Source organism: Labeo rohita, chromosome 1 (genome assembly GCF_022985175.1).
Source record: "Labeo rohita strain BAU-BD-2019 chromosome 1, IGBB_LRoh.1.0, whole genome shotgun sequence".
Classification (NCBI taxonomy): domain Eukaryota; kingdom Metazoa; phylum Chordata; class Actinopteri; order Cypriniformes; family Cyprinidae; genus Labeo; species Labeo rohita.
This window is the reverse complement of record NC_066869.1, coordinates 32,789,510-32,802,389: the sequence shown is the minus strand read 5'-3', so window position 1 is coordinate 32,802,389 and position 12,880 is coordinate 32,789,510. Positions and strand designations below refer to the sequence as shown.

General features: G+C 38.0%; 1 protein-coding gene and 1 long non-coding RNA gene across 5 annotated transcripts in view; one reads left to right on the top strand and one right to left on the bottom strand.

Annotated features, from left to right (window-relative positions):
• usp53b (ubiquitin specific peptidase 53b) overlaps positions 1-12,880 on the bottom strand; it is a 36,793-nt gene that overhangs the window by 6,382 nt on the left and 17,531 nt on the right. For all 4 annotated transcript variants that reach the window (XM_051110205.1, XM_051110214.1, XM_051110223.1 and 1 more), the window contains 5 exons: positions 8,572-8,682; positions 8,307-8,432; positions 5,284-5,956; positions 5,139-5,203; positions 2,238-2,304 (listed from right to left, as the gene is read on the bottom strand). In XM_051110205.1, the coding sequence (XP_050966162.1) occupies positions 2,238-2,304; positions 5,139-5,203; positions 5,284-5,956; positions 8,307-8,432; positions 8,572-8,682 (1,042 nt within the window). The remainder of the gene's footprint in view (positions 1-2,237; positions 2,305-5,138; positions 5,204-5,283; positions 5,957-8,306; positions 8,433-8,571; positions 8,683-12,880) is intronic.
• Positions 2,503-5,705, top strand: LOC127165533 (uncharacterized). The gene is made up of 3 exons (XR_007827795.1): positions 2,503-2,598; positions 2,694-2,764; positions 5,571-5,705. It is a non-coding gene; the product is annotated as an uncharacterized LOC127165533 (long non-coding RNA).

Genomic DNA, 12,880 nt, shown 5'->3' with positions numbered 1-12,880 from the left:
ATTAGCCAGAGACCAGCGTAGATGGAGAGCCAGAGCCCACCACAACCAACGAGCCATTGCTGAAAGAAGCGACAGAGCTGAAGATCGCCTCGGAGTCAGAGCCTTATACAACGTCTGACCAGGTGCGTGAGCCGGCAATGAAGCATGCCACGGAGGATGACACAGGAGAGCAAGGGCGCAGAGGAAAGCCCAGCCCACTGTTCCACCACTGAGAGTAAGTGGAGGTTGAGCTCAGAGGATCTAATAGACTTGTATTCTAATATACCTAGTCTTCCGTCATCAACTGCCTGTCCATGGATGCCGTTTATGAACTCCCTGCCTATCCTGAACTGTCAGCCTGTCTTGGATTCCCTGTCTGTCCCATCACAACCACGGAGGTCTGCAATGAACTGTCTGTCTGCCCTGTCACGACCACAGAGGTTGTTCCCCTGTCAGAGGTGCTTCCTTTAATGGAAGTCGCCATATTGTGTGTCTGGGCCAAACACACCACCACTGTTTCTCCCAAAGTGGTGACGTCCACCTCTGAACTGTCTGTCACCCCTACCATGACCACGGAGATCATTCCCCTGTCTGCCACTCTCGGTGTTGGGAGTCACAATTTGGTGTGTGCGGGTGGCATACACCTTCCTAGAGAACTCCGTCTGTCACAAGCTCCCACCCAGCCTCACGCTCCCACCTCCTCTTCTGTGCCATTCATCATTCTCCGTCCTGATGCCGCTCCATCCTGCCAGTCCCTGCCAGGTCGGAGGATCCCCGGTCTCTGCCTCAAACCTCCGAGACCCAGACTCCGCCTCGACCCGTTGACCAATCGGCTCCACCTCTGGCTCCACCTTGGTCAGTCATCGACCTGCCCTCGGCCGGCCTTCCGGATCCCTGCCTGCAGCTTGGCCGCCTGAGCCATCTGCTCTACGTTGGCTCTCTGGATCCTCTGCACCACCCTGGCACTGCAGCTCTCCATCTCCACCCTGGGCTTCTCTCCCACCTGCTCCGCCACTGTCAGTCGCCTCCCTGGTGTCATCAGCCCTTCCTCCTCCATGGCTTCTCTCTCCATCGGCTCCACCATGGGCTGACTTCTTGGCTGGCACGTTTCACGTCCATTCCACGTTTCAGCGAAGCATTCCACGTTTCCTCCTGCTCCGGGCTCCTCCCTGCTTTCTTCTGCTACCTGTTCCACCCTGGCTTCTTCCGTTCGCTCCTCCCATCATCGGCTCCAACATGGGCTGACTTCATGGCTGGGCTCTGGAGCATTCCTTGTCTCCTCCTGCTCCGGGCTCCTCCCTGCTTCCTTCTGCTACCTGTTCCACCCTGGCTCCTTCCATTCGCTCCTCCTGCCATCGGCTCCACCATGGGCTGACTTCATGGCTGGGCTCTGGAACATTCCTTGTCTCCTCCTGATCCGGGCTCCTTCCCGGTTCCTCCTGCCACCTGTTGCACCCTGGCTCCTTCTGTTCACTCCTCCCTGGCTCCTCCCTCCGTCATCACCACCCTGGACACCTTCCACCTCCAGAACCTCCTCCTGCCTGTCTGTGCCAGCCCTACACCATCCCTTTTTGCCATCCCTCTGCCGTCTCCTGACCCTTCCTTCTCTTTGGACTTTGCACTGTTTACACCGTTGTGTTAGTTGCTATGATTTGATTGCATCATTCAGTTCAGCTGTGTCTTATTAATTATTTTCGTTTGGTTTGTTTATTTAAGTTCCTATTTGTTCAGTTTCAGTTCGTTAAGTATTAAACGTCTACGTTTTGTGTGTCACCAGCCTTCTCTTGTATGGAATTACCTTTCCATGGATTGTTGACCTTCTTCATGTTTGTGCGTGTTCATTGACAGAATACAATGACAATAGGCCAGTTATATCACCTTCACCTCTTTTAATTTTGTGCCCCTCTAAAATGTATGAATTTTAATTAATAAATTAAAAACATTACACAGTCTGTTCAAGTAATTGTACAAATTGCATTTTAAGGCATTTATGAATAAATTAATAGATATGACAAATTATCATCATATAATTGACCTAAATGCATAACTGTTTTTACAAACTTGGGTTCAAGTTGGTAACTGACTGGATTTTTAACTTCTATTTAACTTTTATTTTCAGATATTCAGTTTATATATTTTTCCTTTCCATTCCCTAAGGCAAACTGTGATTGAAATATCACAAAGAAATACTGTTATAAATGTGTTTTAAACTGTACATTGTAACATATTTACAGTGTAAAGACAAAGCCTGTAAATACCTTGAACTTGGGCTGCCTTTCACAAGATGTTCTGAGTTCTTTCCCTGAATTTTAACCAAATGTTTACCTGAGGGAACAAATGTGCAATAGTTTATTTTATGAGACATCAAACAACAGACAATAAAACATAAAAGGTGAATTTTTGCATCTCTGACATGGGTGTGTAGCGACAGAGGAAAAGAACTGCCAAAATCCCCCTAGCTGGATCGCAGTGGGCACAGACACACTCACTAGGACACATCCTACTCACTTATTTATAAATAGACAGACTATTCATCTCTTTCCTGCCAACCTGCTGAGCTCCATGTGAGGATAAGCCACAGGATACAACACGTGCTCTAAGTCTAAGATTTGGGATTCAGTAAGCTTACAGAATACATTTTACATTTTGTACTTTTACGGTGTTAAATGTATTTCTCTTGTTTTTTGAATATGTGCTGTCTTGTTGTCTTGTAGTGCTTTTCTCTTTACTAAGAAGAGGCTTTAAAATTCCATGACTTCTGGGAAACCAAGATGGTTCTGAAAAGGTATATTTAGATTTGAGCTAATTTTGTGACTGCCACACAAGCCTTGTTTTTATCTCTTCCCCCTAAAGTTTCATGTTCCAAATGCAACATATATCAGTCTTTCATGGGCCAAAGTGTTTTAAATTTTAAGCTGCTTCTGTCTCTTTTTGCTGAGTAGAAGAAGGAGAGAGAGGGATTTTCTCAGTTTTTGGCATGCTACCATGTGCTGCCATGGAATTAGTGAGAATTACAGCTGCGTAAAATCACAAAGTAACATGACAAAACTGTAGACTCTGCGTCTGGCCAGAGGAGAACTGGCCCCCCTGACTGAGTCTAGTTTCTCCCAAGGTTTTTTTCTCCATTTGTCACTGATGGAGTTTTGGGTCCTTGCCGCTGTCGCCTCTGGCTTGCTTAGTTGAGGACACTTTTTCTTCACACGATATTGTATTTTATTTTATTGAATTTGATTAACTGCCTTTACCTGAAAATTTAGTAATTATTATTGCCCTTTTGCATTATTGATGTACTATTTCTTATTTAATACTGTACTGCCGCTTTGTCACAATTTAGACTAGACTTGTAGACTAGACTTGTAGACTATTCAGTTTATTGGAACGACTTCAAATGCCTGTCTCTCTTTTGGGGATGCAGTTTGGATACATATGTAGCTTAAACTAAAACAGACCATGCTACACAATGCGGTGCCACATATAACCTTAAATGCTAATTCTGTAAATGAGATATGTATTTGGTCAAAAACAATATCCTCTACTAATTGAACATTTTGTGATATGCTGATTCATGAAATGGAATATACAAAAGCATTTTGTGACATGACATTACACTTGGCGCCTCGTTCTACATTCATTTAGTAATACTAATTACTAAATTACAAAGCAGAGAAAATGAAACAGCTGTTTTTTGGGCATTTCACCACTTTTTAGTAGGGATGGGACAAAAAATCGATTCACCTAACTATCGCGATTTTTTTATTTACACCAGAATCGATATTATTCAAATTAAATACATTGCTTTATTTTAGCACTTACTTATAAACAAGGCGGACGAAAGTTACGTCTTTTATTTCAGCAGAGGGCGATGTGTTGTATCGGTTACATGATGTCACATCTCTTACTAGCAAACACGAAAAATTGAAAATGGCGGAAGGAAAGACAGCAAGAGATATACAGCCTGCACCATCACACTTTAAATCCAAAGTGTGGAAACACTTTGGATTTCACAAATTACCAGGGAATGAACAGCTAGACATGTCTAAAGCAGTGTGCAAACTCTGTCGAATACTGGTAACCTACTGTGGTAATACAACTAACATGAGCGCGCATCTTGCTCGACATCATCCAGAGTTAAACGCCAAGCAACCTGAGAAAGCAGAAGCGTCTGCAAGCCAACGAACTCTAAATGAGACATTGTATAAGTTAGTGGCTGTTTGTTTATGCTGAAATATTTAGTTTGTTATAAACTGAAAAATGCTAAAATGTTTTTTTTTATTGTGTATATATTGTGTACTATTCACATTTTTCCATATGGTCTAGAGAGAAAAAAACAAAATCGCAACACATTACAATATCGAATCGCAATACTTGTAGAATCGGAATTCTTAAAAAAATCGCAATACATATCGTATCGGCACCCAAGTATCGGAATCGTATCGAATCGGGAGGTAGGTGTATCGTCCCATCCCTACTTTTTAGGACAGCAATAACAGAGACAGAAAGGACAGGACCCAGAAATCATGGGCTAGATTCAAACCAACTTCTCCTATATGACCACCAAAGCTCAAAAATGTTTAGAGTACCGACTACATTCTTAAAAATAAAGATTCTTTATTGGCATAAATGGTTCTATGAAGAATCTTGAACATCAATGGAACCTTTCAAATGCAGAAAAAAAAGTTTTAGATTTTTAAAATGTTCTTACATTTTTTTTTTTCTTTTAAGAACTGTTCACTGAATGGTTCTTTGGGGAACCAACAATGGTTTTCCTATGGCATCACTTCAAAAACACCCTTTTGGAACCTTTATTTTTAAGAGTGTACTGGCTGGACCATGACTACTGTTTTAAAATCTTAAAAAAAAGCAAATTAACTACACAGAAAAATATTATACTCTAGACCAAATTTTTAAAATATATTTTAATTACAGGCATATGTATTAGTTTTCTCAAATTATATTTTTTGGGTCAAAGTTTTCCCAAAGATAAAAACATTCAACTAAAACGATTATTTATTACATGTGAATTTTTGTGATGTTTTTATCAGCTGTTTGAACTCTCATCCTGACAGCATGATTTGCTTTTACACAAATTGATTTTCGCAGTGCACTGACGAAAACTTGATTGTAACAAGAGGATGGCGTATTGTATGATTAATACTCACTGTGGTACAGCGGAGAACGCACTGCTTCCATTTTTGAGTCACCTTGGTTATTATGGCCTTGATCCCTGAGGAAATACACCACTGTATCAAGAAGAAGGAGTCCAAAGGACAAATTACACACCTATCATTACTTAATTTCTCCTACCTGAGGTACTGTGCATCTTGACTGAGTCTGAGCTCTTTGCCTGTGAAGTTCTCAACACCTGGAGAGTCAGGATTGGTGGAACCACTGCTCAACCTATCACTGCTCTCATATCCTGATTCTGTCCTCTGAATCATCCAGTTATCACTCCGCTGTGCTACATTTGCTCCACCTTTAGGCCTTGTCACCATCATCTGTCGCTGAGACTCCTGAGAGCTTTGACTTTCAGTCTCCAAACGTGAGTCATCTTCATAAATAGTCATCAGACCTTTTTGTTTTTCCTTCATCAGTCCTCTCTCATGGCCAAAGCGACGGACACATCGAGGGCTCCCACGCTGTTGCTGCTGCTGCTGCTGCTGCTGCTGACGCCGTTCTAATTCACTCAGCACACTGTCTACATTCAAGACCTCTCGCACTGGTCTCCATGACGGCTTGGACTTGCTACGCTCAGGGAGATTTGTAGACCCACGATGGCATAGGGATGATGAATCAACATGACGACTGGAGCCAGCAGCCATTCCCTGGTTTGAGCGGTTAGACTCCTGGGGTGATACATGAGGATGTAATGAAGAATGCTCAGGTCGAGAGACTCGTGAGGGGAGAGTTCTGTGTCTCTGGTCACAATGAAACCTTGGGCCATTCTCAGTTGGAGAAGATGATCGAGGATATGTCATATCTAAAAAATAAATAAATAAATAAAAACATTATTTAATTAGTAATTCAATTTATATATCAACTGCCCAAAAGCCAAATTGTACAGTATAAGGGCCAGTTTTACTAACAGCTTGCGCCAGCACAAACCGTCTTTTGGTGTCAAAATAGTACTGTCAGGATTTACTAAAGACTTGCAGTTCTTTTTAATTTGCTTCAGGAAATAAAAGATGACTTGGATCCCTTGACTGGGAGTCATGCAATACCAGGTCTATCAAAACTTCTTGCAACTCTTCCTTTTTTGGCCTCTGGTTCTTTTCAACATGTTTCTTTATTTATTTATTCTTTATTTTACTACGTTAATTTGTGCTGCACTTGGTATATTACGTTGGTCGATATGTAATTGAGATGTTGTGCCTGTGTTCTTTAATTTGCATGTTGTTAGTAAATCACCCCCAGAAATTTCCAAGCCCATCGGCGCTGTTTTGGAATTGCGCTCTCGTGCTAATTTGCCCTTTTTAGTAAAACATGATGTCTTAAACCTAAATGTCTTAAATAACAGAACATAATTTAAAACATGACTGAAAAAAGGGTTATATGTCAAATTTTAAAACAATTAATATATTGTTTAAAATTGAGACAAGTATATATCCGGTTTTCATATTTTAGGGAGAGAGAGAGAGAGAGAGAGAGAGAGAGAGAGAGAGAGAGAAAGAGAGACAGAGAGAGAGTGAGAGAGAGAGAGAGATCACCTTGGCCCCAGCTAATTTTTCTAAGTAACAGATTAAAGTGATTCATATGCCACTGGGTTCGATATTTTGTTATCTAATGTAAATCTTGAGATTGTTAAAGCATCCAAATGCTTTTTGGGAACACTGTCAATATAAACAATTGATTAATGTTGTTTCTAATTATTTAAATACACATTTATAATGTTAGATAATATGCAATATAGTATACTAATTTAGTTAACATTAGTTAAAGCATTAACTGAAATTAACTAGCAATAAGCAATAAATTTGCTACAGTATTTATTAATTTTGTTAGCACATCTTACATCTTAGGTCCATTAAATAAAATTAAGTTATATGTGTTAATAACTGCAGAAATTAACATTAACTACAATTCATTTTATTAATCTTTCATTGTTTAGTTGATGTTGCTGACTAAAGTAATTATCAAACTGAACCTTACTGTAAAGTGTTGCCAAAAAAAAAAAAAAACAACTATGTGAATCCTAGAGACTCTTTAATAAGGTTATGCTGATTTTAACATGAATGTTAAGCTTCTTTGAACAGATATATGCTTTCGGCAGGCTGTTTAATAGGACAGATGGTTTGCTGTTATTTTGGAGGTTAGCCAGTACTCAAACTTTTTTCCCGTGTGTAAGTTGCCCTTAGAAGCTCCGTCTGTCAGAGCAAGCATCCCCCAGCTGAAAATAGAAAAGTTGAATCATCATGGGCACATTGCTTCTCATAGTTTTCAAACTCCCAGAAAAATATCTGTAAGCTGCTATCGCAATTAAATAAACAGTGGCACAGTGGCTGTTTATTGCTGGTTAATGAGCCACAGTAAAAAATCTTATAACTAGTAAATGACAGGGAAAAAAAAAATCTTTATTGCAATGATTCATCATTCATTCTTTGTAATTACAATTCATTAATTTTAAATTTCAAATGGTTGATGCATTCATTTCTTTAACAGTTAATTCTTTCTGTGCAGTCAATAGTGGATAAAAGTTTCATTAAAAAATCTTTAGCAATATTAAAATCTGATAAATTTCTGAATTGATTAACATCTTCAAAATATATATATGAAACATTACAAATATTTTTATACTGTCTCAAATTCAAAGCAACAGATTCTAAATGCATATAAATTTTCATTTGGCATTTTGACAGAGACATGAAGTAGCAAAAAAGCACAGGACTATAGTACCAAAATAAAAGTCTAAAATCGGCTTATGCAAAAAGGGCTCTAGTGCTCATGAAAAGGTTTAGCAGTTCTGTTTTGGCCTGTGGATGATGTTTCATGATTGATGCATATTACCAGTGGTAACCGTATTACATGTGTAACACACAAATCTTCATTAATTGCAAAATTTAAAAACTACAAGGTAAAATGGATGAGTGAAGCATGGTACTAACACTATAATAAGATTAAATTGTAAATATTTTATAAGCACATTAGTAAAAAAAAGTATAATTATTGTATGCCACATATTCTGTATCAATCATCACTGGAACTGTATTATTTAGTTAAAAAAATATAATGGGCACTATATAGACTACTGTGCACAGGATGTATTATTTTAATTTTGTATGAATTAATATCTCAAATATTTAATTCTAAATATGTATCTTATATTAACACACCTTTGTGTTGGAGAGAGTCTGATCTTCGGTAGTTTCTCTCACTCTCTCTTCTCTGTCCTCCTCCTCGGTGAGGAAAATCTCTGGAAGACTCTCGGAACCTGCTGGGACTTTCTGGAAGCACTTTAACTGGGACATTGAAAAGGCAGAAATGTTTGACTTTCGTCATATCGATAGCTTTCTAATGCAATTGTGTGTTTCTTCAGTTAACCATTTATGGAAGCATAAAATATTGTGTGGACATGAACAACTAATAATGATGACTTACACCGATTGGCTGAAGACTGCATTGTTTTGTGGGATCCCTGATTTGTTCGTTGGGAACCAGCACTCACATCTCTCACACTGTCCAGTTTCTTAGAGCCTGACAGCTGAGTATCTGCCAAAGAAAAAGAGAAACAGAGAAACACAGAGATAAAGCAACATTCAATTAGACTTTATCTAACTTTGCATTAATATTTAGTGTCCACATGCCAATGCAATTTCCTGAATAAAGAATTATAAAAAAATGGTCAATTAAATAAAACCTAAATAAAATATAAATATTAGATGAAAAATGTAAACTTGAAAATTATTTACTCATCCTCATGTCAGTCCAAACCTTTTATTATATGAGATACAAAAAGAGAAGTTCAGCAGAAAATCCAAACTAACTTTTTCCGAAAAATTAAAAACAAGCTATACTGTATTTTAAAAGACTATACTTGTATGAGGAACAGATCAACATTTACAAAAAGAGTAGTGAGAACATTCAGGTAAACTTATCCTTTTGTGCTCCACAGAAGAAAGGAAAGTCATATAAGAAAGAATTATGAGTTCGGAAAGACACAAGGATGTCTGGACTGTTAACTGGTGTAATCTTGCAGGTAATAACCTTTATTCATAGCACATGATGCAAAGGACATAAAACGTGACTATTACCATAAAGCACTACTTTAATGCTTTAATGCTATCTATCACTGTAGACTGACCTATTTTAGTGTATTTTCAGAGAAAGGTTTTTATAAATCGAGTCTCATCCCGTGAACATTGAGTTGAGTAATCAAATAAGACAGTGCAATCTGTAATTTAACAAACAGCTCTGAGTAGAGGTATCTCTGCTGTGTCTGCAAACTTCTGCTGGGAGAGGACAAACTTGCTTATTATGTGCTTATATAGGGCACACAGTGAGCCGCCCCAGATGTTTAAAGAGGGAAAAAACAAGCTCATGGATTACCGCATTCCCCACAGATGAAGAACAAAGTGGATCTGCCACTGTACACACATAAATATTGTATAATAAACCAGACAAATAGGGAATAATAATACATTTAAACTAAAACCTTCAAAACAAAACAATAGAAAACTCATTGGATTTAAATCGACATCAATCATAATATAATCCAACTTGAAGAGTAAGACAGACTTAAAATTTCCAAAAAAAAAAAAGAGAAAAGAAAAATACCATTAAATACTTATTTATTATGTAACCCTGACCTGACTGCAAAGCAACAGTGAAAAAAAGTAAAAACAACTGCAGACTCAGAAAAAGGTTTATCTATAACATCGGATGAATTTTACACATGAAACATGACCTTGAGAACATAACGCACCAATAATAATAATACAATTATAATAAAATGAATACTTTTCTCTGCCAAATTTTATTTCTAGGGACAGTGAGATCAGAAAATGATGGCAAGAACAGGTGAAATGGGATCAGGAGCACCAGCACTTCTTTACAGTTTACAGGAAAAATTATTTTAAACCAGTAAGAAAATATTGACGTCAAATGAAAAATAATAATAACCCTTCATAAGGGTGATGTTGTCATCAAGCCCAACACTTAAAACCAGCAAAACCTTTGATGAAATCATGTCAGCGTGAGCAGTCTATCACTACCGAGAAAGCATCTGTGTTCTGCTCAGCAGAAGTGTTGCCAGCTCAGTCTAAAGTACAGAGCTCAGCAGAGACTAGAGGAACAAGCTGGCATAGATCCCACATTAAACATCCTTGCAAAAGCACCAGAGGAACAAATCCAGGAAACACATTAAGACCTTTCACAGCCTACACAAGACTGAGCAACTACCATGAAAACACGCAGGTGTCCAGCAGAGGAGGGAAGTTATTGAGTGTACAAACTGCTGCACAATAGTTACCCATGTACAACACTGCTCCATGCTGCATTGCACTGATGTCAGCTTCTGACACTAATAGTATCAAATCAATGAAGCTTACACGAGAAAAGACAAGAAATTCAAGCGCTACTTACAGATATTCATGGAAAAATAAGAATGCTTTCCCATTCCAATAGCACTCTGTGAATATGACAGCCTGGGGAGAATATCCATTTAGCACATGAGTCAGAGTACAGCAAGAATGGCAGAGAGAATGAAGGGAAAATTCGGTAGAGGGGACAAGAGAATAACAGTGCAATGCAGAGGCCAGAGGGAAAGGATTAGGAGAGACGGAAAGAGAGAGAGAGATAAAGTGAAAGGCAGAGAGAGAAAGTCCGCGTGGGTGATAATCCCTGTCCTCGGTAGAGTTCAGAAACCTGCACAGAAATCAACTCATCCACCCGGCAAATGCTTGCCTCAAAACTGGGATTTGTGCTCAAGGTTACAAATAGAATATTGTAATGGATAAAAACACAATTTACATAACTCTCGGAGCCCATTGAAAGTTGGCCTATACCTAATTTCCATTCAAAAGATCATTCATTATAATATATTTAGATTTCGATGTACTAATATAGTTTTATATTGTTTTAGATAATATACAAACAACAGCTTAGTGATTTGAGAGGAAATTTGCTTGACAGGATGCTGGGTTCAACAGATTAAAATTTTAATAATCAATAATCAGTAGATTAAATATTTAAACAGATTACACCCACACATCCACCACCCCCCAACAAAAAAATAGGGCCTGATACTGAGCTCCTGTACTCGTACTCATTAAAATGCCCCGATACCAAGCAGCATGTGACAAGTGCTCACAAGCAAGTGCCTTATTTACACAAAGAAACACCGACAACAGAACAACAGACAGCAGAATGAAGTTATTACAGATTAAGGATGTCTACGAAGTATATGTATGCAATTAATATAATGTTAACCGTTCAGTATTAACGCCTGTATAGCTGATGTGCATGAGCGGATAAGCAAAGCACGCAGAGTGGATTGAGCATGCGGTGCCACAGATATGTGAGCATGTCGAGTGAATATCCCTTCCTTGCAGACAAGGTAGGAAAGGGAGAAAGAACTTCTGTTGCATAATCTATATTGATGTTCGTTCGTACATAAATATAAAACACAATTTATAGGGGCATTCACTATATTTATTTTCAACCTTAAGCATACACGACTTTATGGCGAAAGTGAAATTAGCAGCCTGTGTGAAATGCACTAAGCTGTACTGTGCTTGTCCCTCTCTTCTGCACATATGTGCGTGTGTTGCGCATGTTTTTCTTGCTTCATGAGAGTTTCTGCATTATATTAGTCGCTTTGGAATATAAATCGCAGCACATTTCAGATGAAAAAAACGTGACTTAAATTTCTCAGTTATGAGATTTATGACAAGTGGTTCCCTGCATTATTACAACAAAATGCGTGATTACACTACTGAGCCGCTGCAAAGGAGCAGCTTTAATGCTATTAAACTAAAGATGATGTGCCATAGAGCAAAAAAAAAAAAAAAAAAAACAAACAGAAAGGAACAGTGAAAGTAACAAAAAACTTGTGAAGTACATGTTTATGGGCATAATTAAGTGTGAAAATAACTGAAGGATACATAGATAAACCAAAAATTATTCAGACACCAAATAATTTTTGATATTTTTTTAGTGGTGGTTGCAGGACACTATAGTTTATTTATGTAAATGAGGATAGCAAAATAAACTGTGCCCTTAACTTGTTCTGAACTCTGTCAGAACAAATGCGGCTTGATAATATAAGATAACTTTAACAGAAAGTACATAGCAAATAAACTGTTATACTGTGAGAAATGTTGAAGGTGTCTAAATAAATTTTGGGTTGACTGTATCTATTTGATAAATGAATTTAACCAATTAACATTATACATATTCTTTTGGTTTCTGTACCCAATATTTTAAAAATGTATTGGTAAATTTAAAAATATCTGTACTCGGTATTGACAAGTACCAAAACTAAAAGTATCGGTATTGGGCAAGTACTGGAGAACATGGTATCGGTTTTATAAGGTGGAATTATAAGGTGTGTTTTCAAGTGTAGTGTAATAAAAATAGCAAATTTATCCACCTTATTTTTGCCGTAAGAGTGGGTGTGGCCATTTGTAAATTTTATATGTCTGACTTCCAGTCTCATCCATGTCCAGCTATTTTTAGCTGTACAAAACTGCTTGTTTTGCTGCTTGATATTTTAATGTGGTGTGTCTTACCATATTATTTTAATGTATTATCTTAATTATGAACACACTGGTTTGCAGTGCAAACTGTTTTACCATTTACAGCATGTTGTTATTTATTCTCATTATTTCCCAATAGCAGCTAATGAACCGGAAGTCTCGTCCAAATGCTTGCTTCCACGTTTAAGAATAAGGTGGATAAGAAATTAAAA